The 26,065-nt window shown below is 34.1% G+C and overlaps 2 protein-coding genes across 5 annotated transcripts in view; one reads left to right on the plus strand and one right to left on the minus strand.

The window, feature by feature from the left end:
- The window catches only part of LOC134237164 (uncharacterized), a 124,367-nt gene that overhangs the window by 77,610 nt on the left and 20,692 nt on the right, over nucleotides 1-26,065 (plus strand). The window lies entirely within an intron of this gene.
- LOC134237167 (cyclin-dependent kinase 8-like) overlaps nucleotides 423-26,065 on the minus strand; it is a 31,205-nt gene continuing 5,562 nt past the window's right edge. The window contains exons 5-14 of one of the 4 annotated variants that reach the window (XM_062719266.1): nucleotides 25,366-25,423; nucleotides 9,362-9,493; nucleotides 8,658-8,801; nucleotides 8,248-8,317; nucleotides 7,788-7,860; nucleotides 6,921-7,018; nucleotides 6,565-6,652; nucleotides 5,835-5,921; nucleotides 2,611-2,640; nucleotides 423-977 (exon numbers count right to left, since the gene is read on the minus strand). In XM_062719266.1, the coding sequence (XP_062575250.1) occupies nucleotides 867-977; nucleotides 2,611-2,640; nucleotides 5,835-5,921; nucleotides 6,565-6,652; nucleotides 6,921-7,018; nucleotides 7,788-7,860; nucleotides 8,248-8,317; nucleotides 8,658-8,801; nucleotides 9,362-9,493; nucleotides 25,366-25,423 (891 nt within the window). In that variant the 3' untranslated portion in view covers nucleotides 423-866. Of the gene's footprint in view, nucleotides 978-2,610; nucleotides 2,641-5,816; nucleotides 5,922-6,564; nucleotides 6,653-6,920; nucleotides 7,019-7,787; nucleotides 7,861-8,247; nucleotides 8,318-8,657; nucleotides 8,802-9,361; nucleotides 9,494-25,365; nucleotides 25,424-26,065 lie in introns of all 4 variants that reach the window. The other 3 variants (XM_062719265.1, XM_062719268.1, XM_062719267.1) reach the window with 3 other exon arrangements.

The following is a 26,065-nucleotide window of genomic DNA, read 5'->3' on the forward strand; positions in this document are numbered from 1 at the left end:
GAAAGATGCAATTGTTTTGTTATAAAATTGTACTTTTAAGGTATAATGGATCATCACCTGTACTACAAGGCTTGCTTTGGAGGCTGAATCTGACCTACATTTTCGGGATGAGTGAAAAGGTTAATTTTTTGGAGCAGGTTCATTCTAAAGTAGCCATAAGCCCTATGTTGAGCAAACTTGCTTTGTTGATACATGTACATCTAAGGATGCACACTAATTGACTTGCTCCAGATGCTGGATCCAATATACATTCCAGATAATGGACCAAATTAAAGTTATGGGGGTAGGTATATTCCCAAGAAACTACATGTATAAGAAACTATATATATATACATCTGCACATAAAGATGCCTTCTATTGATTTCTACCTGTGAAATAAAAGACAAAACTTTAATTAAAAATACTTTATTGTGCATTTTTTAATTACCATGACATATTTGCCCTTATATTTCTTAAAATGTCACAATAATGAAAATTCATTGTTAAACACCCGGAATAATTGATTGTTACATCTTATTATCATAAATCATTAATTATAACATAATACATATAATTCTTTATTAATACAGTACTAAGAGTCAATATTAAAATGCTTCACGATGTCAATTATCTGCAATTTGCATACAATGGAATAACTAAAACATTAAATCCTCAAAAATTAAATATTTTACAAAAAGGTCTTACATCCTTGACTCTGACATAATGCACTGATACACATACTGGAATAAAGAAAATGAAATTTAGACAATTGATCTAATTCCCATACTTTTTTCTTGGGTAAAGAAAATCTTCATTCTTAATAAGTTTTCCGAATTCTCAACCGGCTGAGAAAAAGGGCCTGTATACTTGTTACGTTTTAAGGACTTTCAGAATCGGGAAGTGGGGCCGTAATTCGTTGTAGAACTTGTTGAGGTCTGTACACCTCCAGAGGTGAAGGTCATTCCAGGCTGGGTGCTGCCCTGGACGTTGTGCATGTGCTACAAAACAACAAGATCTTCATTACAACATCATCTATATTTGTCTTTTGAAGTTCTCGAAATCCTTCTGTACTGATTTATTTGCTATAAAAATTTAATATACTATCATCATGAAAAAAGTATTTTCCTTTTATCTGAGTCAAACTATCCAAAACATCATTTAAAATTCATCTCAGATGTCTAGTATGGGTACTTATCACTATTAATTAAAGTTTATAGTGCAAATTGATTCATATGTCTTTTAGTGTTTGTTATTCTAACAGTATAAATTTCCTTGATGTGTTCTGAGAATTACAATTTATGTTTTCATCAGACTTATGACAAGTGCATATCAGCCTTTTGCAGGACCATATATAATGACAATGTGAATAGATGGACATGAAATGGTCACATAGAATTAACCAATTTCCATGGAGATGATTTCTGCGATTTCTGACCAATGTATGTCATATGAAACGTGATAATGTGTGATTTGCAATGATGTGATTTCTGTTCAGTTAAACACACATCTGTAAGCCTCTACTGAACTCACACGGAAAACAAACATCTAAAACAAGTATGTACATACTGGTAAATTAGTGCAGATGTACTGAGCTAACATACTGGTACATTAGTGCAGATGTCCTGAGCTAACATACTGGTACATTAGTGCAGATGTCCTGAGCTAACATACTGGTACATTAGTGCAGATGTACTGAGCTAACATACTGGTACATTAGTGCAGATGTACTGAGCTAAAAATACACCTGCTTTTGTGATATATGTAAGTATATGTTCTTGATTTCTTGAAGTTATTTTGGTTCTAATTTCTTCACAATGATAATATGTATATGTAAAAGTATTGAATTGTTAGGTACACTAATACAAATGAGTTAATTAATAATTTTTTTTATATCAATGTATAGTATATCAATGAAAAATAACTGTATCTGAAATAATGAACAAAATATTTTTTTCTTCATTATAAATGTTATAGTAAATATACTAAGCAGGTAAAATTTTGTCAACATATACCCAGATTACAAATGCAAAGATGTGCATATGAAGAAAAAAAAATATGCCAAAATTAGATGTGTATAAATTACAGTTACTAGGAGAGCCCTCAATCGTAGATGTTCAATTATTTATGTACATGTGTGGCATACAACCTATAAAAAAACATAGCATGACTGAGGCTTCAATCAAATTGAAGCTTTAATATATTACAAATTCTAATTTTATTAGAAGGTGGGTGGGCAAACGTAGAAACACAAGCATTGCTGGCTTTTCCCAGAACTAAACTGTAAATTTCTGAAATTTCAAATACAAAAAAATTGAAATAAATACAAGAAATATCAAGCTAAAAATTCAAATGATTTTTTTTGGTTAAATACATATACATGTATTTCTGCAAGGTTTGAAGCTAATTAAGGGTACTTGAAAAACAGGAATTCAAATTATTGCAGAATATTGCCCATCTCTACATTTGCAATGTCATATTGCCCATCTCTGCATTTACAATGTGATATTGCCCATCTCTGCATTTACAATGTGAACAGTTAACATTAAGGGTGGTAGGATACATGCAGATGGAGAAAGAAAACAAAAACAGGAGACTGCGTGGAAGAAGAAAGCAGAAAGAATGTCGACTTACACTAGACTTGCGTGTTTGCCAGCCGTTTCCCTTGAAATATACAGAAGAGTCATATAAACAAAAGATCATATACACTCGGTTACAGTACCGCTAGACATGGCAAACTAGGTGGAACTAAGCACGACCAATAAATGTAAAGATCTGCTCTACATTACTGGCTCGTAATGGTCCAAGACTACATTTGTTAAATCATAGGCTTCATACAAGGCATGGTAATGCTTTACAGTTTCGATATACGGCTATTCCAATAAGTAAGAATGAGTTACACATGGAACTGTTAAGCCATAGTGATAGTACACTACTGGGTTGCAAGATACTTGATTATCCAAAGTTCGAGTACACATTCAAATAAAAATCTTGAAATAGAAACAGATAACTGTTGTAATAATTTTCTGTCGTAATTTACTAATTATGTTAATGGCTATTTTTCTACATAGTTCTGTAGGGAATATACAGGTGATGACATAATAAGTACCAATGGTTAATACCTTTATATATTAAATGTATATGTCAATATGCTTTAGAAATGAATTGTGAATTTGTAAGGTAACAATAACATAAACGGTCAGTTCTGTAAGAGTTGGGCGATCTTCTTGATATGAAATTTCTTGAAATACAGTTTGCAGTTTTTATTAATATCTTAAATCACAATTCACTACATTTCTGTATGATTCTGACTTTATACATGATTAGGTTGTTGTACTTGAAGAGATTTTGTGAGGTACATGTATATTTGGACCCATATTTTCACAAACAGAAGTAGTGTACCAGATAATTCCTACTGCTAAATAACCCTACAGGAGCCTCAAACAAGCTGCATATGGGAGAAATATGGGTCAATTCTGATTGTCAGCTGAGTAACTGATATTGACAAAAGCTATCAGACCTATTTCTTTGAGTTTGTCCAGTGTTTTAAGTCGACAAAGCAGGCAGAGGTCACAGCTAGCTTGACACTGAGGCGAACCAAGATTTCAGTTTAAAATTACAATTGTCATTTCCCACTGTGAATTTTTTTCTGAAATATAATGTCCATAATTTTTTTTCTTAAATTTTAAACTATGTTTAATAAACATGAATTTCCAAAAGTAGAGAATATTAAGGAGATATGGTCCATAATTTTGCATATATTTCAATAGAAAAAAATGGCATACAGGTATACTAAAGTGATAGTGATGTTGTTTATTACAAAATTTAAAACCTCAGATCTAACAGAAAAAAAATCTTAAATGATTAAAAAAAAAAATTGGCAAAATAAAAGTATATCGGACAGAAATAATTTTGATAATAAATGTACTGATATATACATGAACATATGTTTATTACAAAATTTAAAACCTTTGGTGTCAAGTATGGTTTATCAAGGTCTAAAAATAAATATTTATGAAACTTTGTTTACAAAAACGCATGTAAATGAGAACTGCATTGTATCTAATACATGTATTGAAATTAAAATTTACCAAGCAATTCATTTTGAACAAGAGGCCCAGGGGCCACAGCGCTCACCTGAGCACACCGGCTAGGAAAAAGCAAATATCAAAATAAGTTTGTCTGAATGTGAACAAACATCAAACTCCATATTATCACTATCATGGCTTTGAAGTACTTGAAAAGAAATTTTGATGATAAATGAACAAATTTGATATATACATTTACATGATGATTTTTAGTTTTTTTCCTATATACTCCTATGTAAAACTTTTAACTGCCATTAAGTAGGTTTGATGCAAAACTAAGAGAGAGGTAATGGTTCTTGAGAAGAAGATTTTAAAAGATTATTCCTTTAAAACTCCTTTGGCCCCACCCTAGATATGGTTTAACAAAGGTCTAAAAATAAATATTTATGAAACTTTGTTCCTGGCCAACAAGAAGAAGATTTTTTAAAAATGCCATTAAACTCATAATTATCCCCTTGGAAAAATAAATGTATTGAACAAAAATCCCCTTAACCCAAGGACAAATGGTTATTGGCTTGAGAGGAAATGAAAATTGAAAAGTTTACAACGACGACAACGCCGACGATGACAGACAACGGACAAATTTTGATCAGAAAAGCTCACTTGAGCCTTCGGTTCAGGTGAGCTAAAAACTAATGGTACTTTCAAAACTTGTATGGCTGAAAATATGCAAAATTATGGATCATATAACTTCAAATTTTAAATGTGTTAAAAAAGAATTCAAAACCACTCTGTTCTTCATGTAATTTCTCTTGCTGATTCCTAATGTTTATGTAAAATAAGAACTGAAATTGTGGAGAACACTGAGCTTTCGCTCTGTGTGAAATCAGTGTCAATGTCAAGTTTTTACTGGGGGAATTACAGAGAAATCAGAGAATACATATCACTAAAACATCATGGCAACCTAAGAACAACATCAAGGGATTAAGTATTGCCAGACTACAAATCTGGAAACCCCCTCTGTTAATGTCAAGCAGAAAACATGTTATACTTACATCAGCACAAACAGTGCAGACAAATATGGCACCGTGCAGAGTTAGTTACATAAGCAAATATAGCTAATGTCATAGAGTAGTCATTTCCTTTCTCTTGCGAAAAATTTCAAATTTTATAGGAAATTAAAAAAAAATATCCATCCTTAATACCTGGTATGAACATTATGCTGTTAAACTGAATTCATGAGTAAGATTTATGTGATACATTAATTTTATTGTGTTTAGATCACAACTGGGATCCATAAAATAAGATTTAATACATATGTATGTAAATTTCTTCATCATTTCACAGCCTCTTTTTATACACTGTGATTCTCCGAAGCCAATGTTTATTTGAAAAGAAGGCAACACATTAAAAATATGACCACTAAAACAGCATGCATCAACACAATTCGTGGAGTTTAAAATATATATACAGCTTTATATACACTGACCAAACATGTACCAATATACATGTATACAATTTTTAAACTTGAGGAAATAAACAGCTTAGGATCACATATTGAAATTGACCATTCTTAATCTAATTCTTTTTCCCCCCAATTTTTTTTTTCAAATGAATTTTAAGTTCCAACTAGAAACATGTAACTTTAACATACTAAAATATCAATTAAGAAAACACTCAGAATACTTAAATCAGAACTTAAAACTGGGCTCAGTAATTACAAGGCTGAACAACAGCAGAACATACAGTCATGCGTTGGTTAATGGCAGGCCTGCATGCAATGGTCAAGTGGTCAAAATTTTTAGAGGTTACCTGGTAGTCACTAGTTACCATAGAGGAATTGGTGGTGGTCGTAGAGGGGGGCATCACACGGACACGCTTGGCTGGCTGGGTGTGGTTCGAGGACTGATCTGTAGCCTACAACAGATTTAGAGACAGAGGGCGTCTATAGCTTATTTTCCTCAGATGTTCAATGATTTTAATGATACAGTTCTTGTAGCTATTTCTTCAGATGTTCTTATAAGGAAAGAATTCGTTTTCAAGCATTGAACAATACTAGCTAGAGTTTATCTTTATCGATAATTGCTTTCATAGGATTAGGGGAATATTAATGTATGAGATTAATGAAAATATTACAAGAGTACTTTATTTTTCAAAGGTATCATTGTACTGTACACCAACTTTTATTCGCGTGCAAGAAATTTTTGCGAAGTTATTTAAACGAGAGCCTTGTAATTGTAAATATTTCTCGCCGTGAAATGGGCCTTAAAGTCTCTACATGTCTATTAACTACAGATAAAAAAGTTTAATCGCAAAAATTAATCATTGTGAAGTAGTTTACCCCTGGTAAATCGCGAAATAAAGTCGTCGTGAATAAAAGTTGGTTTACGGTATTCGAATTATGTCTGCTATTAAAACAGTATAGACAATATGAAGTTCATCTTCAAGAGACTGTGGCAATATGTATTCTGTCACCTGAGATTTTCAGTTTTAGTTATCTATGTTACATATACTGTATTGTTATTGGGGTGTGGAGGGGAAGAGGGGGACCCCTACTTACCTTGCTGGCCCCTGTATCTGCTTTATCATCATCCTCATCGGTCAGAAACTCCCTCTTGGGGTAAGGTATTGGTTTTCCCTCAAATATGCTGCAATAAAGGCATTAACATTTTTCTACTGATTAACTACAATAAATATGAATGGTCCCCCAATGGTTTTCTTTGTAGATACCTATTGTCATACATATATTACATATCAATCTAATTACAAATAAATGTCAGATCTGCTCTCATGCTTTCCATACTAACAGACTGATTCAATATCGATATGTAGGTAACAGCTCAGAGGTTTGATTTACTATGTATTTCTAATTTGTTGTTTCCTATTTTAACTATGTTTTATTATCTCCTTCCTTACTCTTGAGATGGGTGAGGCTCCTCTGTGAAGTAGGGGTCCTTCATTGCGTAATCTGAGGTGATTCTCTTGGTTGGGTCCATCGTCAGTAACTTCTGGAGCTAAGCAACAAAAATAAATTCATCTATAAGTCCAAGTTTGGAGGTCTATATTCAGACAAGAATGTATTGATATAAAATGTCCCAGTAACTATTACAGTATTGCTCTGTTTCCTTAAAAAGTCACAAAACCGCAAGAGCAAAATAATTTACTAGCTAAAACAGTTGTCCAAGGACTAACTGTACCAGTCTTTTATCGCCTTTAGCAAATTTTCTAATACTCAGCATGAAATCTACCACTAGGTGGCCTTTTTTTAAAAAAATAATTTTGTTTACTCGTGAATTCAACATTTTCTCATGATGCCCTGGTAGCAACATCACATTGTAAGTTTATCATTTTACTGACAGTTTTTTTCAATTACCACGGTAAAATGAAAGACCTGCTGTTTGTGCAGTCTTACCCGCTGAAATTGTTTGCTATCTGCATTTACATTTCTCCATATATTCAATTCAATTTACTTTATTGACAATTACCATGTCGCCATACAGTCATGAACATTAATAACATAACACAAATTAACACAATTAATACATGCATGTACTGTAGAATCACAAACTTTCGTGGGCACAAAATTTCATTGATTTGTCTTTGAAAATAGTTTCGTGGGCATCTAATTTCCTTGTTTTGCACGTAACCCTATACATTACATAGTCATATAAAAATTTCGAGTGGGATTTAATTTCGTTGAAAATTGTTGACAACGAAATTTAATCCCCCACGAATATTTCTGCTTTTACAGTATTTAACCAATGTACAGTTTAAATAGCTTACCAGGTGAAACTGTTTGCTATCTGCCTTGATTTTATGTTTCTCCATATATTTAACAAGTGTACAGTTTAAATAGCTGAAAATATAAAATTATATCAATTAGGCAATGACATTTACCACAGAAACGCTTGATAATAGTTTTTACATATACAGTGCATCATCCAAAGTTTAATATCAGTATTTATAATCATCATAATATACATACATTACATGATCATACTATAGATAGTCTATATCTAGCCAAAAACATCTCTTGAATATTTAGAAATAACTAATGCATTATGGCCAAACTGGTTGAGTTACAAATATTACATTATTTTGTATTTATCAGAGAGAGAGACTTTCATTTTAAAAAAATGTACATGTACAGGTACTAAATATCTCTTCATTTGTAATACATGTTTACATTGTATTACACTGCAACTTATTTATCAATATTTGACCATCTTAGCATTATTATTACTTTGATCTTTTAAAATCTTTGGTTAATGTATTATGTTCAGGCATTTTTCTTATATCTTCCCAATCTTTTTCTGCAAAAGAGGAAAAACAATATGTAAAGTGATGCAGCTGAATAATTCTTTTCTGATTGATTTCAATATGTAGTCTGTGATTATATCAAAATACTGTATACATCAAAATTCAAAAGATACTCCTACTGTAAGAACTACAGAACTATAGACTGACACAAGTAGATTGATTTTTTAATATCTTCAAGTATGTCACATCAAAAGTAATATTTCTTTATTTGAAATCACTATAGATACTGCCAACAAAGCCATTCATAGCAAAGTTTTGTGGCATCATACCACACTGAATGACAATATCTTATGATCTACCAGTATTACAGATAGATGTATATGTAGATCTCACCTTGTGGGAAACCCATGACATTAAATATACGATCCAGCTGATCGTGATGATAAGGGTTACTAGTTTTAATGTCTTCCTGTCGACAGTGAAATATTGGTTCATATGTTAAAAGTTCTGCAAATATACATCCTATTGCCCATATATCTAAAAAAAAAAAAGGTTCTTGATTACCTACATAATTATATGTCTCTTGAGATTTTTCTTGGATGGGAGTTTTTCTTAAAATATGCTTTTTTTTACCACCACTTTTTTCCCCGTATTTTTGCATTATGCACCATTGTCAAACCAAAACTTAAGCATTTTTTAGCTATCAACCCAGTAATGAACATAGTGTTCAGGCAAGTCGATTATTACCTGTTTTTACAATGTTCAAATTTTACATATATATTATATGTACTTTTAAAATAAGTCTACTTTGTGGGCAAGCAACCATTTCACATCAATAATATATTTTTTTGTTTTTTGCAATATTTTAATTTCCTTAAAAAATATGATTCTAAATTACTAGGTATACATATAAGTGAATGTATAACACTTACCAATAGCTTTAGTGTAATGTCTAGAACCAAGTAAAAGTGAATGTGTAACACTTACCAATAGCTTTTGTGAAATGTCTAGCACCAAGTAAAAGTGAATGTGTAACACTTACCAATAGCTTTAGTGTAATGTCTAGCACCAAGTAAAAGTGAATGTGCAACACTTACCAATAGCTTTAGTGTAATGTCTAGCACCAAGTAAAAGTTCTGGAGCTCTATACCAGAATGTCACAACCACAGGGTCAAGGTCAGCCAGGGGCTTCAGAGGGGAGTTAAACAGTCTGGCAAATCCCATGTCAGCTGAAAATACAGGAAAAATATTTCATCAAAATCTTGCTATATCATAGTTCTCAGCATTTATAATGTCTTTAATTATTTCTTGATTTCAATGTTGAGTTTGCAGTGTTATAACTTAACATGCATTCTCTGTAAGCACTAAAAAATCGGAAACGACATATCTCCGATTTTGATGAAATTTGCACCACAGGTGCACCTTGGTACAAAACCAGCAAATATGGTGTTAGAAGTTTCCCACGTGCACCCGGTTGCCATGGAGACGGATCCATTGAATTTGGCCATTTTCAGCCATTTTTGACCAAACAAAAACATGAAAATTGAGGAAATATGAATGCATTTTTATCTTTATGTAGTGAACTCAAATATAAATCTTTGTATCATAAGTAAACATCAACTGTTAAAAAATACAGGGCATATAACCAGTTATTCCAGAATTAACCCCACTCTTAGAAAACGGTTCTACAAAATAGCATAGTTTCTGAAAATGTGAAAAATGGAAAATTTGGCATTTTTTGAGAAATTTTAGGTTAAATAAAAAAAATTGTCTACGGAAAATTTTCAAATCATATGCGTGTCGTCAAACATCAGTATTAGTAATGTCCCCTCATGAAAAAATTGGAGTGGGATCTCAATGTTATTTTTAGTAACATGTAACTAAAAATAGACATATTTCAGAAAAATCCAAAAAATGAAATTTGGGCAGAGTTTAAGATGCCATTGCTAAGAAATTATGAAATATACTGTAAAATTCAATATGCTAATGTCAGAGACTGGACGCCAATAACTACCATGCATATTATTTTCAGGGATTTCCGTTTTCTATTTATAGCTTCAAATGCCTAAATATAGACATGTCTCATAAAATGCTGAAAAATGTCAATTTTCCATTATTTTGAAGCTCCACTGAATCATAAATAATGAACATACGGATCTCTCCAATATTTCATTAATAAGAACAAGGTATAGTTTAATAACTCAAAAATTATTGAGGATAGGCTCTCACATCTATAAATAGTACAAATGTCTAAAAATAGACACATATGAAATTAACTGTTTACAGGGCTGTCACAGTACCTTTTGGTACGGGGACCGGGTCCCTCTATATTGGGAAAAATCCTCGACATTTTTGTCAAATTGGGAAAATTTTAAACATACTTTCATGTATTAAATTAACACCCCCCCCCAAGAAAAACATTTAATCATGAAAGCCATTTTACTCTTTGAAAAGTATACTTGAAAAGCTAAAATTTACAGGACATAAGGTCTGATAAAATCTATATTTAACAGACCAAACATTTACTTACTTAGCAGGTCTTTTTTTTCCATATGATACAGAGACTGAAATGTGGGAATTAAGGGGGTATTTCTTACTGTTTACTTGCATTTGAAATAAATAAAAAAAATTAGATTATAAAAAATAATTTATTGAAATTATCAAGTTAATATTAAAAATTTTCCTTTAAAATGTAATATCATATAATAATTGCCTAGATCTACAATTTATTTCATTTTTTCTGCCAGTTCTGGTTATTTAACACATGCAAATGAAACAGATAGTATCCAAGATTTTATTTTAACTTATAATTCACTTTAAAATTGTTTATTTATTTTTTGAACTAACTCATAATGGTTATCTTTGTTTAATAATACAAGAGGCCCCTGGGCCTTATAGGTCACCTGAGCATTATTCAACAACTTTCCAGTGACTGAATTTGATCCATGTTTTAAGCCAGATGCTATAGCATTTACAATCTGGTCATCATAACTATACACTTAGCAGTTCCTTAGTTTGGTTACTTTATACCCATAGGCAGGGTAGGGGAACAAAAAATGCATTTCAACTAATCAGTAATATTCAGCAATAATCAGTAGTGCCGCTACCACACATGAACCCTTGACTCTTAGGCCTAGATCCACACATTGCACTATTTTTGGAAAGGCATACTTGCTTTTCAAAAATATTTGATTAATACCAAGGCGCACATTTCAAACAATTCATTCATTTTCAGTACATAAGTACAGCCCCCCCCCCCACTATGGTACAACTGACCCTGGGGCCTTGAAATTTACAATTCTTGAAGATTAGGGATTGCTCATAACTATATAGGTAATTCATCTGCTTAAAACCTAGGAGCAAAGATGAAAATATTCAAAGATTTAATGTTTTTTCACTATACATGTATAATCAATACAGCCCCGCCCTAACACCAGAATCCCTGACCCTTGGGCCATAAAATTCACAATTTTGGCAGAGGCACTCTTGTTCATCATAACTATGTACTTAGTTAGTTTATTTCATACCCAGGAGTAAAGAAGAAGATTTTCAAAGAATTCATGTATTTCCTCTATATAATCAATAGAGCCCCGCCCTGACACCAGAACCCCTGACCCTGGGGCCATAAAATTCACAATTTTGGTAGTGGCACTCTTGCTCATCATAACTATGTACTTAGTTAGTTTATATAAAACCTAGGAGCAGAGAAGAAGATTTTCAAAGAATTCATGTATTTTCACTATATAATCAATACAGCCCCGCCCTAAAACCAGAACCCCTGACCCTTGGGCCATAAAATTCACAATTTTGGTAGAGGCACTCTTGCTCATTATAACTATGTACTTAGTTAAATTATATAAAATCTAGGAGCAGAGAAGAAGATTTTCAAAGAATTCATTTATTTTCACTACATAATCAATAGAGCCCCGCCCTAACACCAGAACCCCTGACCCTGGGGCCATAAAATTCACAATTTTGGTAGAGGCACTCTTGCTCATCATAACTATATACTTAGTTAGTTTATTTAATACCCAGGAGTAAAGAAGAAGATTTTCAAAGAATTCATGTATTTCCTCTATATAATCAATAGAGCCCCGCCCTGACACCAGAACCCCTGACCCTGGGGCCATAAAATTCACAATTTTGGTAGAGGCACTCTTGCTCATCATAACTATGTACTTAGTTAGTTTATTTAATACCCAGGAGCAGAGAAGAAGATTTTCAAAGAAATAATGCATTTTCACTATATACTTATTTAGCCCCGCCTAGTACAAGAACCCCTGACCCCAGGGCCATGAATTTCACAATTTTGGTAAAGGACTCAATGCTGATTACAATCATGCAAACAGTTTGACTGCTTGATGTCCAGGAGTAAAGAAGAAGATTTTTGAAGATTGCATTAATTTTAGTGGTTTTGGCCCCACCCCCCAGGCCCCAGGGGGGCAGGGATCATGAAATTCACAATTTTTGTTCCCCTTCACCCATAGATGCTTTGTGCCAAATTTGGTTGAAATTGGTTCAGTGGTTGCAGAGAAGAAGCTGAAAATGTTCAAAAGTTTACGACCGATTGACGACGAACGACGAACGACGTACGACGGACGACGACGGACAAAAACAGATAGCAATAGGTCACCTGAGTGACTCAGGTGACCTAAAAAATAAGTTCCACAACCCAATCTACGTATGACCTATCCATAGAACTCTATTCCATGACAGAGGAAATTCGAATTAGAAATAAACGATCATATGATAGGGTTGTTGCAGATTAAAATCAATCATGCATTACTGCTAAATGGATCAAATAAAGGATGTATGTGTGGAAAATTAGTTGATATAAATGAGAAAACGCGTCTTTGGGAATTTTTAAGTCTGAAATTGGGAAAATCTAGCACTTTGTGCCATTGGGAATGGGTCCGATATTCGGTCCTAATTTGAGGGCAGTGACGGCCCTGGTTTAATGTTGATTTTCCACTAAATCTCAAATTAGAGATGTGCAATTTACCGACTTACTGTCATTAACTGTAACTGACATAATGTGACTGACAAGAACAAAAGAACATTGGGTGCGTTCACAGTTCTGCCGTTGGTAGACAAAAGTTGCCGTTGGTAAAATTAATTACCATTGGCATGCCAGTGGTACCAATGTTTTTTGCCAATGGTAGATTTTTCTGCAGACAATGGGTGCGTTCAGAGTAATTCCAATGGTACCATCACCTTTTTGCCAATGGTAACAATTTGTACCGTTGGTACCATTGGACCCCTATGTACTCTGAACGATTTTTGGGTAGAGTTGGTAGGAAACTCACCAATGTTAACAATGGCACCATTGGTGTACCATTTGTGACATTGGTGTATACCATTGTTAACATTGACAGATTTCTTAAAAGAAAATGTCGAACCAAGATTATTATTCTTGCTTCATGAATCATTTTGCAGCAAGAGAATGCTTTCAGAAATACTTTTTAGTACAGTAAAGTACTTCTCCACTACAGAATTTTTTCCAACTTGTATTCCGAATTGTCAAATGTAAAATAATTAAATCAATGAAATTTTTATTTTACATAAAATAGACTTGAAATTTATTAAAATAAAGATTCTGAAACTTTCAGTCAAGAAAAATCACATTTAAAAAAGACGTTTCACACCTATATACACAGAGTTTATGTATATAGGTGTTGTAAAAACATTACTATGATTTGTTACTTTTTCAACTTTTTTCCCCAGGGAAAACTTTCATAGAATAATCTTGTTATTAATTTTATAGATAGAAAACGATTTATAGAGTAAAAATGAACTCAGTTATTCATAAATTTTATTTATAAACTTTATAAACTTTACCAAATACAGTCCGGTCAACCTAGAGATCTCTCGGGTTCTCTGTTTAGTAGGACCGACTTGATCAGTACCCGCCATTTTGTTTGACGTCATTAAAAAAGTTACCATCGCTAACAGAGCTCTAGTTCATCTGCAGAAAAATCTACCTATGGTAAATTTTTTCGGCAAACATTGGTACCATTGGCATACCAATGGTAAGAAATTCTACCAGTGGTAACTTTTGTCAGCCAACGGTAGTACTCTGAACGCACCCAATCTAGAGTGTGGTTAGTGTTGGTAAATGACGTCACAGCTAGTTATCGACATGGCAAGAAGCTAGAAAGACTTGGATCCCGGATTCACAATGATATAAACGATTTTTTCTCTAACCCTTTATAACAAATCATGCCAAAATCACATAAAAATCATATCAAACACTTAAATTCATGACTTTGAAGTATGATTTAGACATGATCCATTAAATGTATTATATAAAACTCATAGATATGGCAACTAAAGAAGTGTGACCCTGATGTGGTTTGTTTCTCGGCTCTGAGTCTACTATGATTTTCTTTTGATTCTAGCATGTGCCAATAACTAAGAAGACAAAGAAATATGTAATTCAGTATTACCAACGTTTCCATTGGACTCCCATTGGTAACATTGGTAAAATAGTTACATTTTTATGCCAATATCCGTTCAGGGTTTATTGGTACAGTTGGTACCATTGTCAAATTATTGCACCAATGGTATATTGAAAGTTGGTACTAATGGTAGAACTGTGAACGCACCCATTCAATGGAATGCAGCATGATCAGCAGAGATTTCCATTTCTTTTTATAGTATCATGTGTTTAAAAATAGACGTACTGCAAAATATCAGATAAAATGTAGTTTTTTGTACTTTTTTCTTACATTTTAAATGAACATGCAATTGCAGACTATATGTTTTTAACTGCTATTGGCATATAGTGACCAACAAGTAAAAGAAAGCATCTATGAAATACAGAATGAGAAGCAGAGGTTTCCATTTCTATTTGTAGTAACACATGTTTAAAAATAGGTGTAATGCAAAATATCGGGAAAATGTCATTTTTTGTACTTTTTTTCTAAAATTTTGGATGAATAATTGCTGACTATCTTTTTTTAACTGCTATTGGCATATGGTGACCAACAAGTAAAAGAAAGCATATATGAAATACAGAATGAGAAGCATAAGATTCCATTTCTATTCATAGTTACAGATGTTTAAAAATAGACATACTGCAAATTCTCGAGAAAATGTAGACTTTTGCACTTTTTTCTGACATCAGGGGTCGCCCGCGTGGCGCAGTGGTTAGAGCGTCTGCTCTAGAGTCGCGAAGTAAGGAGTCAATCCTTACGTCGCGGGTTCGAATCCCACTGTGGGACGTGGAGACCGGTCCTTCGGATGAGACCGTATAAACCGAGGTCCCGTGTCGCTGTAGGTGCTGGCACGAAAAAGATCCCTCACTGCTCAAAGGCCCTGAGTGCCGAGCATAGGACAAAATTTGTAGCCCTCCAATGGCAAGTGGTGGCGTTTCCATATGAGTGAAAAATTCTCAAGAGGGACGTTAAACAACATACAATCAATCAATCAATCTAACATCAGGGATGGACAATGTGCAGACAAACGGTTTTTATTTGTTACTGACGGAAGGTGAATAACGAGTATGAAAAAGCTTTAGCAAAAATGTATAAGAATAATGTGTAAGGGTATTTTTCCATTTCTACCTATAGTAACACATATTTATAAATAATCAGGAAAATGAAGAATCGTTTGTTTTTCTTAAATTAGGGATAGGAATTTTGCAATCAAACTTTCATTAGCTGTAACTGACATAGCTAATTGTATTCGGCGCGCAGGCGCGTCCATCTCATTCCAATACATGTATCACAAAAGTATGTTCTCTCTGCATTAAAATACTCAAATGACAGCGATTTTCTTTATAATTTAAGCATTATCATTTATATTCAGGTTGACAGCCCGAGTCCGATTGATTTTTTTGTTAGGTGGATCCAGAAAATTTCCCCTCTGAGGTGGTGGCTCAAATCACTATGTCAGTTAAAACTAGAACTGTCCAAATGGGACAAAATACCCCCGCTGGGTTATTCAGAGGTGCTAAATCATGAATATTGTATGGATCTAAGAGAAGAGAGAAATGCTAAAACATTTTTAATGCAAATGTAATTGCTCATAATATTTTCATAAATGAAACGAAGTCGCATCCTAATAAAAAAATAAAGTGCCACGCCACAGCATGATACGCCCGTCAAAAAATTACAATTACAATGTATCGTAAACAGTTAAAAGTGCAGGAAAATCATTTCAACCTTGATTTTAAGATTTCAATGATTTTTACACACCTTAAAAAATTTGTTTATCCATCCCCTGTGGTGTAGGCATTAATTATAACAAATATTGCATCATTCATAGATTTCTATACCTTGCCAAATGCCTATCATATTAAACAATATCAAATTAGTCTTCACAATTTAATCTATACTTAATTAATTTTGGAAATAAAAGGCTGGCCATCAAATATAAACTGACCAACAGTTCCTCTGTCTAATTCCCGAAGGATACAGATAAAATCATGCTCTTAAGAAATGAAACAGACATGCAGCTAGCCTTCCTACATTGAACACATTAATCAATCTTTAACTGGATGCTTGTCTACTCATTACTCCCAAAAGATTATTGGATCTGCACAACTACCATAAAACTTTTTTAAAACATATAAAACATCAATGATTTTTTTTAGATTTAATGTCAGACAGTTAATTGTTAATATGCAATTCATATGGGCATGCAGATTCCACCCCTACCCCCATAAAATTAATTTTTAAGTTCATAATATTATGTAATATCAAAATAGTTTCATATGCAATATCAAATTAGTTTTAATTACTTCTCATCAAATACATTTTCAACCTTTGGCTAGCCAACAAGATCTATTTTTAATCCAACAGGCTTACCCATTTGGCCCAATACTCAAGGGATATAGATAGCACCGATGCTCTGACAGCTACTCCTCACACTAAACTCATTAATTTCTCTCTCTAATTTGACATGCAATTTTCTGTTATCAAAATTCTTCTTGACCAGTGCTTGATAATTAGACTCATGGGAGTGGTGGAATTTCTCTAACCTACATTATATTTGTTTAGATTGCTGTCAAGTTTATGCTAAAAAAATAAGTATTTTCTTGATTTAACATTTTTCTAATAAGGTTAGTGCAATAGTTTTACATTTTTTTTAATGTGTAAATGAATAGAAAAATCAAAGGCCTGAAGGGCCTGCGAGTTGACTCGCTCGAGTTAACTGAGCTTTTTGATACATCTGCACACCATACCTTATATTCAGTTTATTTTTGCATCTTAAGAGATTGAATATTATATGTCTCCATGTGCAGTTAAAAAATGAAGTGTATATTGCTTTTCCTTTATATATACAGGTTGGCACTAATGGGCTTCCGTACATATTATTGTGAAAAGCAGCACTGCAAACCTGGATTCTATAATGAATTTAAGCACACTAGCTGCAGTGGTCAGTGTTGTGAAGTAATTAGTTTAAAGATTCACACAGCAAATCTGGATTCTAAAAATAGATTTTTTCAAGTACACTAGCTGCAGTTAATGAGAGCAGCTGGTGTTTGTGTTAGGGAGTATTCTAGGTCAATTACAAATAAACTTTAGATGGGAAGATTAGATCTGCCTATTATGCTTGAACATATATTCATACGCAGTAATTTTACATCGTACAGATATTTAATAAAAAATTTCTTTAAAAGCATGAAGACATATAATGTAACAGTATGAACTTTTGTGCAGTTTTTACCTCCTAAGTATATAAAATGGCTCAAACAAAAGCATGTTTTGCTAGAACTATCATATTTGGCGTATGGATCACCTTGATGAATGCGTGATAAATTTTACAGCTCTGACACGGCTGTGTTAACAGGGAGTAGCTCGCTACGCGAGCCAACTCAAAAAGACATTTTTTTTAAAAATTCCTTTCAAATTAAAGGTCACAGTGACCTTAAAATAGGTCGCGACACACCTTCTACCTAAGATGCATAAACTGGCCAAGTTTGATGATTCTAAGTCTAATAGTTTTCTAGTTATGGACCGGACAGGATTTTTCCATATTTGGCTATAACTTTTTAATTATAGGTCAGAGCGACCTACTTTTTGTGCGCGACACACCTTCTACCCAAGATGTATCAGCTGACAAAGTTTGATAACTCTAGGCCTTATAGTATTAAAGTTATGAGCCGGACACGAGAAAAGCTAACAGACGGACAGACGGATGGACAGACGGACGGACACGAAGCCTATAACATAATACGTCCCGTCTTAAGACGGGCGTATAAAAACAGAATAAATATACGGACCAGACACGAATTATGAACTTTTTCTGTCAGTGACCTTGAACTTGCATTAATGACCTTGGATCAAAGTCATGACAGAAAATCAGGTAATGAGCAATGTTTGTGTGAAGTAGTAGATTCAAGTTTAGCCATACAAAAAGATATGGACCAGACAAAAATAATATGATTTTTCTTTCAGTGACCTTGAACTTTCCCAAATGACCTTGGATCAAGGCCATGACACACTCTTAGGTCATGAGCAATCTTTGTGTGAAATGAGAACCTACCAAGTTCATCCATAAGAAATATATGGACTGGACTCGAATTATGAATTTTTTCTTCCAGTGACCTTGAACTTCCCCAAATGACCTTGGGTCAAGGCCATGACACACCCTTGGGTCATTGGCAATCTTTGTGTGGAGTAGTAGATTCTAATGTTCCTCATTAAGAAAGATATGGACCGGACACTTTTACACAGACAGATGGACAGAGGGACAGCTAGACAGACAAACAAGTTGATTCCTATATACCCCAAACTTCGTTTGCGGGGGGAGGGGTATAATAAAGTTGAATATTCCAGGGATCCGGATCCCCTTTGATCCATGCATGCCTTACCACAATTTGTTCAAAAGTAATCCGAAATTTACCCCAATAATTGAGTTGGATTACTTTCGATTTCTATCTCTCTATACATGCATATATATATTTCTCCAGACTTTAACTAAAGCATATAAAGATATTTGGTGCTTTGGTTTTTAAAAATTTATTTTACGTATAAACATACATGTAGGTGTTGGAACGGTGGGGGGGGGGGGGGGGGGGGGGGGGGGGGGTGGGGGGCTTACAAAGATAGACATCATATAGGTAATAAACATTGGTGAGTAGATTTAGCCCCCCCCCCCTTTTCAGCAAGCAGTTGCAGTGTAGTCGAAGAAGGGTAAGTGGTAGTGTTTGAAAGAAAAAAAATGATATTGAAAGAAGTTCGATCCCCCTCCATTGAAATAGGATTTCATGTTTGGAACCCCCCCCCCCCACTTTCAATTCGCTTCCGACACGAATGTAACAAATTAAAAATTCACCAGTATTTGTTATGACCCTAATTTTTAGAGTTTTATCTCCATTTTAAAGACTTGATTTTCATGGCAATAAGCTGTCATACATTGGTATCAGTGTTTGAAAAAGATTCCTTGTTACATTTTAAAATACTACTTCACTGTACTACTAAAAATTAACTTGTCTTTATGAGAGGATCGGGAGTAACTTTAGTTACAGAAATGGCTTTGCTATTAACAGGCCTTTTAAAACAAACTTTTGGTCAGAAATATAAATTATTAACTTAATGAAAAATCGAACAGAGAAAAAGTATTATTCTTCCTCCAGTGATACTTTGCGGCAGTTAAGTTGAAATTAACCCAGTGGTTCTTGATAAGATGAAAATATACAAGAGGCCCATGGGCCACATCGCTCACCTGAGTACTGTAGCTTAGAAAAAGTAGAAATTGGTTTATTATTGAAAAGTTAAAATCCAAAAGTAATCCCATGATCAATCATGGATTTGCTATTCTTCAAAGAATTTTCCCATATATTTCTATGTAAAACTTTGGTCGGCCATTTTGGCCCCGCCCTACCCCCGGGGGTCATGATTTGAACAAATTTGAATCTACACTACCTGAAGATGCTTCCATATAAATATGATGAATAATGGCTTTGTCATTCTTGAGAAGAAGATTTTTAAAGAATTTTCCCATTAATTTCTATGTAAAACTTTGGTCGGCCATTTTGGCCCCGCCCTACCCCCGGGGGTCATGATTTGAACAAACTTGAATCTTCACTACCTGAGGATACTTCCATATAAATTTGATGAATTATGGCTTTGTCATTCTTGAGAAGAAGATTTTTAAAGAATTTTCCTATATATTTTTATGTAAAACTTTGGTCGGCCATTTTGGCCCCGTCCTACCCCCGGGGGTCATGATTTGAACAAACTTGAATCTACACTACCTGAGGATACTTCCATATAAATTTGATGAATTATGGCTCTGTCATTCTTGAGAAGAAGATTTTTAAAGAATTTTCCTATATATTTTTATGTAAAACTTTGGTCGGCCATTTTGGCCCCGCCCTACCCCCGGGGGTCATAATTTGAACAAACTTGAATCTTCACTACCTAAGGATGCTTCCATATAAATTTGATGAATTATGGCTCTGTCATTCTTGAGAAGAAGATTTTTAAAGAATTTTCCTATATATTTCTATGTAAAATTTTGGTCGGCCATTTTGGCCCCGCCCTACCCCTGGGGGTCATGATTTGAACAAACTTCAATCTACACTACCTGAGGATGTTACCCCATAAGTTTCATCTTTCCTGGCACAGTGGTTCTTGAGAAGAAGATTTTTAAAGAATTTTCCAATATATTTTTATGTAAAACTTTGGTCGGCCATTTTGGCCCCGCCCTACCCCCGGGGGTCATGATTTGAACAAACTTTAATTTACACTACCTGAGGATGTTACCCCATAAGTTTCATCTTTCCTGGCACAGTGGTTCTTGAGAAGAAGATTTTTAAAACATGCCACCAAATTTTCATTAATTCCCAATTATCTCCCCTTGAATGAGGGCGTGGCCCTTCATTTGAACAAACTTGAATCCCCTTCACCCAAGGATGCTTTGTGGCAAGTTTGGTTGAAATTGGCCCAGTGGTTCTTGAGAAGAAGTCGAAAATGTGAAAAGTTTACAGACAGACAGACAGACGGACAGACGGACGCCGGACAAAATGTGATCAGAAAAGCTCACTTGAGCCTTCGGCTCAGGTGAGCTAAAAAAGTTTACAATGAGAACCACAACGACTGACAAGGCACAAATGATCATAAATGCTAACTTGAGCCTTTATTTTAAAACATGTGTTACTATAAATAGAAATGGAAACCCAAATTATTATGCATTTCGGTTACTGCTCTCTGTACGTGTCGGTTACATTATGTCAGTTACAGCTAATGAAAGTTTGACTGCATTTTCCTATCCCTAATTTGAGGAAATAGAATGAATTTTTCTACACTTTCTTGATTAATTGCTAAATGTCTATTTATAAATATACGTTACTATAGGTAGAAATAGAAAAATACCCTTACACATTATTCTTATACATTTTTGCTAAAGCTTTTTAATACTCGTTATTCACCTTCCATCAATAACAAATAAAAACCGTTTGTCTGCACATTGTCCATCCCTGATGTTAGTAAAAAGTGCAAAAGTCTACATTTTCTCGAGAATTCGCAGTATGTCTATTTTTAAACATCTGTTACTATAAATAGAAATGAAAACTTATGCTTCTCATTCTGTATTTGATATAAGGCTTTCTTTTACTTGTTGGTCACCATATGCCAATAGCAGTTAAAAGCAGATAGTCAGCAATTATTCATGCAAACTTTTAGAAAAAAAGTACAAAAAATCACATTTTCCCGATATTTTGCATTACGTCTATTTTTAAACATGTGTTACTATAAATAGAAATGGACACCTCTGCTTCTCATTCTGCAGTTCATAGATGCTTTCTTTTACTTGTTGGTCACTATATGTCAATAGCAGTTAAAAACACATAGTCTGGAATTGTTCATCCAAAATGTGAGAAACAAGAGGCCCACGGGCCTTATAGGTCACCTGAGCATTATGCAACAACTTTCCAGTGATTGAATTTGATTCATGTTTTAAACCAGATGCTATGCTATTCACAATTTTGAAAGAGGCACCATTGATCATCATAACAATACACTTAGCAGTTGCTTAGTTTGTTTACTTAATACCCATAGGCAGGGTAGGGGAACAAAAAATGCATTTCAAGTTATCAGTATAATATTTAGCAATAATCAGTAATGCCCCTATCACACATCAACCCCTGACCCTTAAGCTTAGATACACACATTGCATAATTTTTGAAAAGGCGCCCTTGCTTTTCAAAAATATTTGATTAATACCCAGGAGCAGATTTCAAACAATTCATCCAGTTTCAGTATATATAAGTATAGTCCCCCCTATGGTACCCCTGACCCTGGGGCCTTGAAATTCACAATTCTGGAAGATTAGCAACTTTGCTCATAACTATATATAAGTAGTTCATCTGCTTAATACCCAGGAGCAGAGAAGAATACTTTCAAAGATTTACTGTATTTTCACTATATAATCAATACAGCCCCGCCCTATCACTAGAACCCCTGACCCTGGGGCCATAAAATTCACAATTTTAGTAGAAGCACTCTTGCTCATCATAACTATGCACTTAATTAGTTTATTTAATACCCAGGAGCAGAGAAGAAGATTTTCAAAGAATTCATGCATTTTCACTATATAATCTATAGAGCCCCGCCCTAACATCAGAACCCCTGACCCTGGGGCCATATAATTCACAATTTTGGTAGAAGCACTCTTGCTCATCATAACTATGCACTTAGTTAGTTTATTTAATACCCAGGAGCAGAGAAGAAGATTTTCAAAGAATTCATGTATTTTCACTATATAATCTATAGAGCCCCGCCCTTACACCAGAACCCCTAACCCTGGGGCCTTATAATTCACAATTTTGGTAGAAGCACTCTTGCTCATCATAACTATGCACTTAGTTAGTTTATTTAATACCCAGGAGCAGAGAAGAAGATTTTCAAAGAATTCATGTATTTTCACTATATAATCTATAGAGCCCCGCCCTAGCACCAGAACCCCTGACCCTGGGGCCATAAAATTCACAATTTTGGTAGAAGCACTCTTGATCATCATAACTATGTACTTAGTTGGTTTATTTAATACCCAGTAGCAGAGAAGAAGATTTAAAAAGAAATAATGCATTTTCACCATATACTTATTTAGCCCCGCCCTAGCACTAGAACCCCTGACCCTGGGGCCATGAATTTCACAATTTTGGTAGAGGACTCCATGCTGATTACAGTCATGCAAACAATTTGACTGCTTGATGTCCAGGAGTAAAGAAGAAGATTTTTAAAGATTGCATTAATTTTAGTGGTTTTTGCCCCACCCCCCAGGCCCAAGGGGGGCAGGGACCATGAAAATCACAATTTTTGTTCCCCTTCACCCATAGATGCTTTTTGCCAAATTTGGTTGAAATTGGTTCAGTGGTTGCAGAGAAGAAGATGAAAATGTTCAAATGTTAACGCACGACACACAACACACAACACACAACACACGACGCACGACGACGGACGAAAACAGATAGCAATAGGTCACCTGAGTTTACTCAGGTGACCTAAAAAGTACAAAAAGTGACATTTTTCCGATATTTTGCATTACGTCTATTTTTAAACACGTGTTACTATAAACAGAAATGGAAATCTCTGCTGATCATGCTGCATTCCATTGAATGTTCTTTTGTTCTTGTCAGTCACATTTTGTCAGTTACAGTTAATGACAGTAAGTCGGTAAATTGCACATCTCTAATTTGAGATTTAGTGGAAAATCAACATTAAACAGTTAATTTCATATGTGTTTATTTTTAGACATTTGTACTATTTATAGATGTGAGAGCCTATCCTCAATAATTTGTGAGTTATTATACTATACCTTGTTCTTATTAATGAAATATTGGAGAGATCCGTATGTTCATTATTTATGATTCAGTGGAGCTTCAAAATAATGGAAAATTGACATTTTTCAGCATTTTATGAGACATGTCTATATTTAGGCATTTGAAGCTATAAATAGAAAACGGAAATCCCTGAAAATAATATGCATGGTAGTTATTGGTGTCCAGTATCTGACATTAGCATATTGACTTTTACAGTATATTTCATAATTTCTTAGCAATGGCATCTTAAACTCTGCCCAAATTTCATTTTTTGGATTTTTCTGAAATATGTCTATTTTTAGTTACATGTTACTAAAAATAGCATTGAGATCCCACTCCAATTTTTTCATGAGGGGACATTACTAATACTGATGTTTGACGACACGCATATGATTTGAAAATTTTCCGTAGACAATTTTTTTTATTTAACCTAAAATTTCTCAAAAAATGCCAAATTTTCCATTTTTCACATTTTCAGAAACTATGCTATTTTATAGAACCGTTTTCTAAAAGTGGGGTTAATATAACTGGTTATATGCCCTGTGTTTTTTAACAGTTGATGTTTACTTATGATACAAAGATTTATATTTGAGTTCACTACATAAAGATAAAAATGCATTCATATTTCCTCAATTTTCATGTTTTTGTTTGGTCAAAAATGGCCGAAAATGGCCAAATTCAATGGATCCGTCTCCATGGCAACCGGGTGCACGTGGGAAACTTCTAACACCATATTTGCTGGTTTTGTACCAAGGTGCACCTGTGGTGCAAATTTCATCAAAATCGGAGATATGTCATTTCCAAGCCCTATAGTAAAAATTTTGGTGCTTACAGAGAATGCATGTTAACATGCAATTTTATATTTAAGAATTTGAGATTTATGCTAGTATGTGAATGGATCAATGGATATGTGTATTTATTTCTATTATGTGTAGCTTGTAACACGAACTTTGATTGGTTACAGAGTCAGATGTAAATTTCCGTGCACCCGGCTTGAGCCGGTGTAAATAAAACGTGATGTCACAATGCGTACTTTTTCTATGATAAAGACCAAATGACATGATGTCACGATGCATCGTAATAAGTAGTTATCTTATCGATAGATCGAGACACAGTTAATCAGACTCTGATGTTTACAAAGAATTTTTATGGGTAAATAAGAAATAAATTTGTTATCCAGATCCAACCAAGGGTGTGCAGGGATTTAAGGGTTGTATTCCATACACCCTTCGGCCTCAGGGTATATGGAATAAAACAATGGTGTAAATCCCCGTACACCCTTCATTGAACCTGGATAGCTAATATTGTAGGAGATTTACGAATACTAACCTATTTTCACTCTGCCTCTCTCTGCACCCTCCCCCATCACAAGAATATTGGCAGGTTTCTGTAAAACATGATCAAAAGATTAAATATCCTGTGTATTAATATCTTCAGTTCTAAACACTTTAAAACCAAATTTTATTTTTTAATTTGAAAATTGTCTGTCTGAAATCCATCTATGACTATCAATTTTTGTGTCTGTGAAAATATTACACATGAATACATATCAGAATGAAAGAAAAAGTGAGCAAGCTCACATACCCCATGCTCCCCCAAAACTCAAAGTGCTAAAAAGCCCGGAAAAAATGAAAGAATCGGAATTTCCCGGTAATATGCACATCTACAAATTGTGTCCTAAATATCTGCAAAGTTTGATGAAATTCTGTGCAGCGGTTTATGAGGAGTTGCGCTGACAAACTGTTCATCACTATATTCAAGATATCCCCAAAAATCTAAGTTGTAAAGTGCGGAAATTCCCAGAAAAATAAAGGATTCGGAATTTCCTGGTAAAATGCACATCTATACTTGTGTCCTAAATATCTGCAAAGTCTGACGAAATTCTGTGCAGCGGTTTATGAGGGGTTGCGCTGACAAAATGTTCATCTCTATATTCAAGGTATGGCCAAAAATCTAATTTGAAAAGTGCCAAAATTCCCAGAAAATAAAGCAATCGGAATTTCCTGGTATTATGCACATCTACACACTG

Source organism: Saccostrea cucullata, unplaced genomic scaffold (assembly GCF_032062105.1).
Source record: "Saccostrea cucullata isolate Sc308-1 unplaced genomic scaffold, CSIRO_AGI_Scuc_v1 ctg877, whole genome shotgun sequence".
Lineage (NCBI taxonomy): Eukaryota > Metazoa > Mollusca > Bivalvia > Ostreida > Ostreidae > Saccostrea > Saccostrea cuccullata.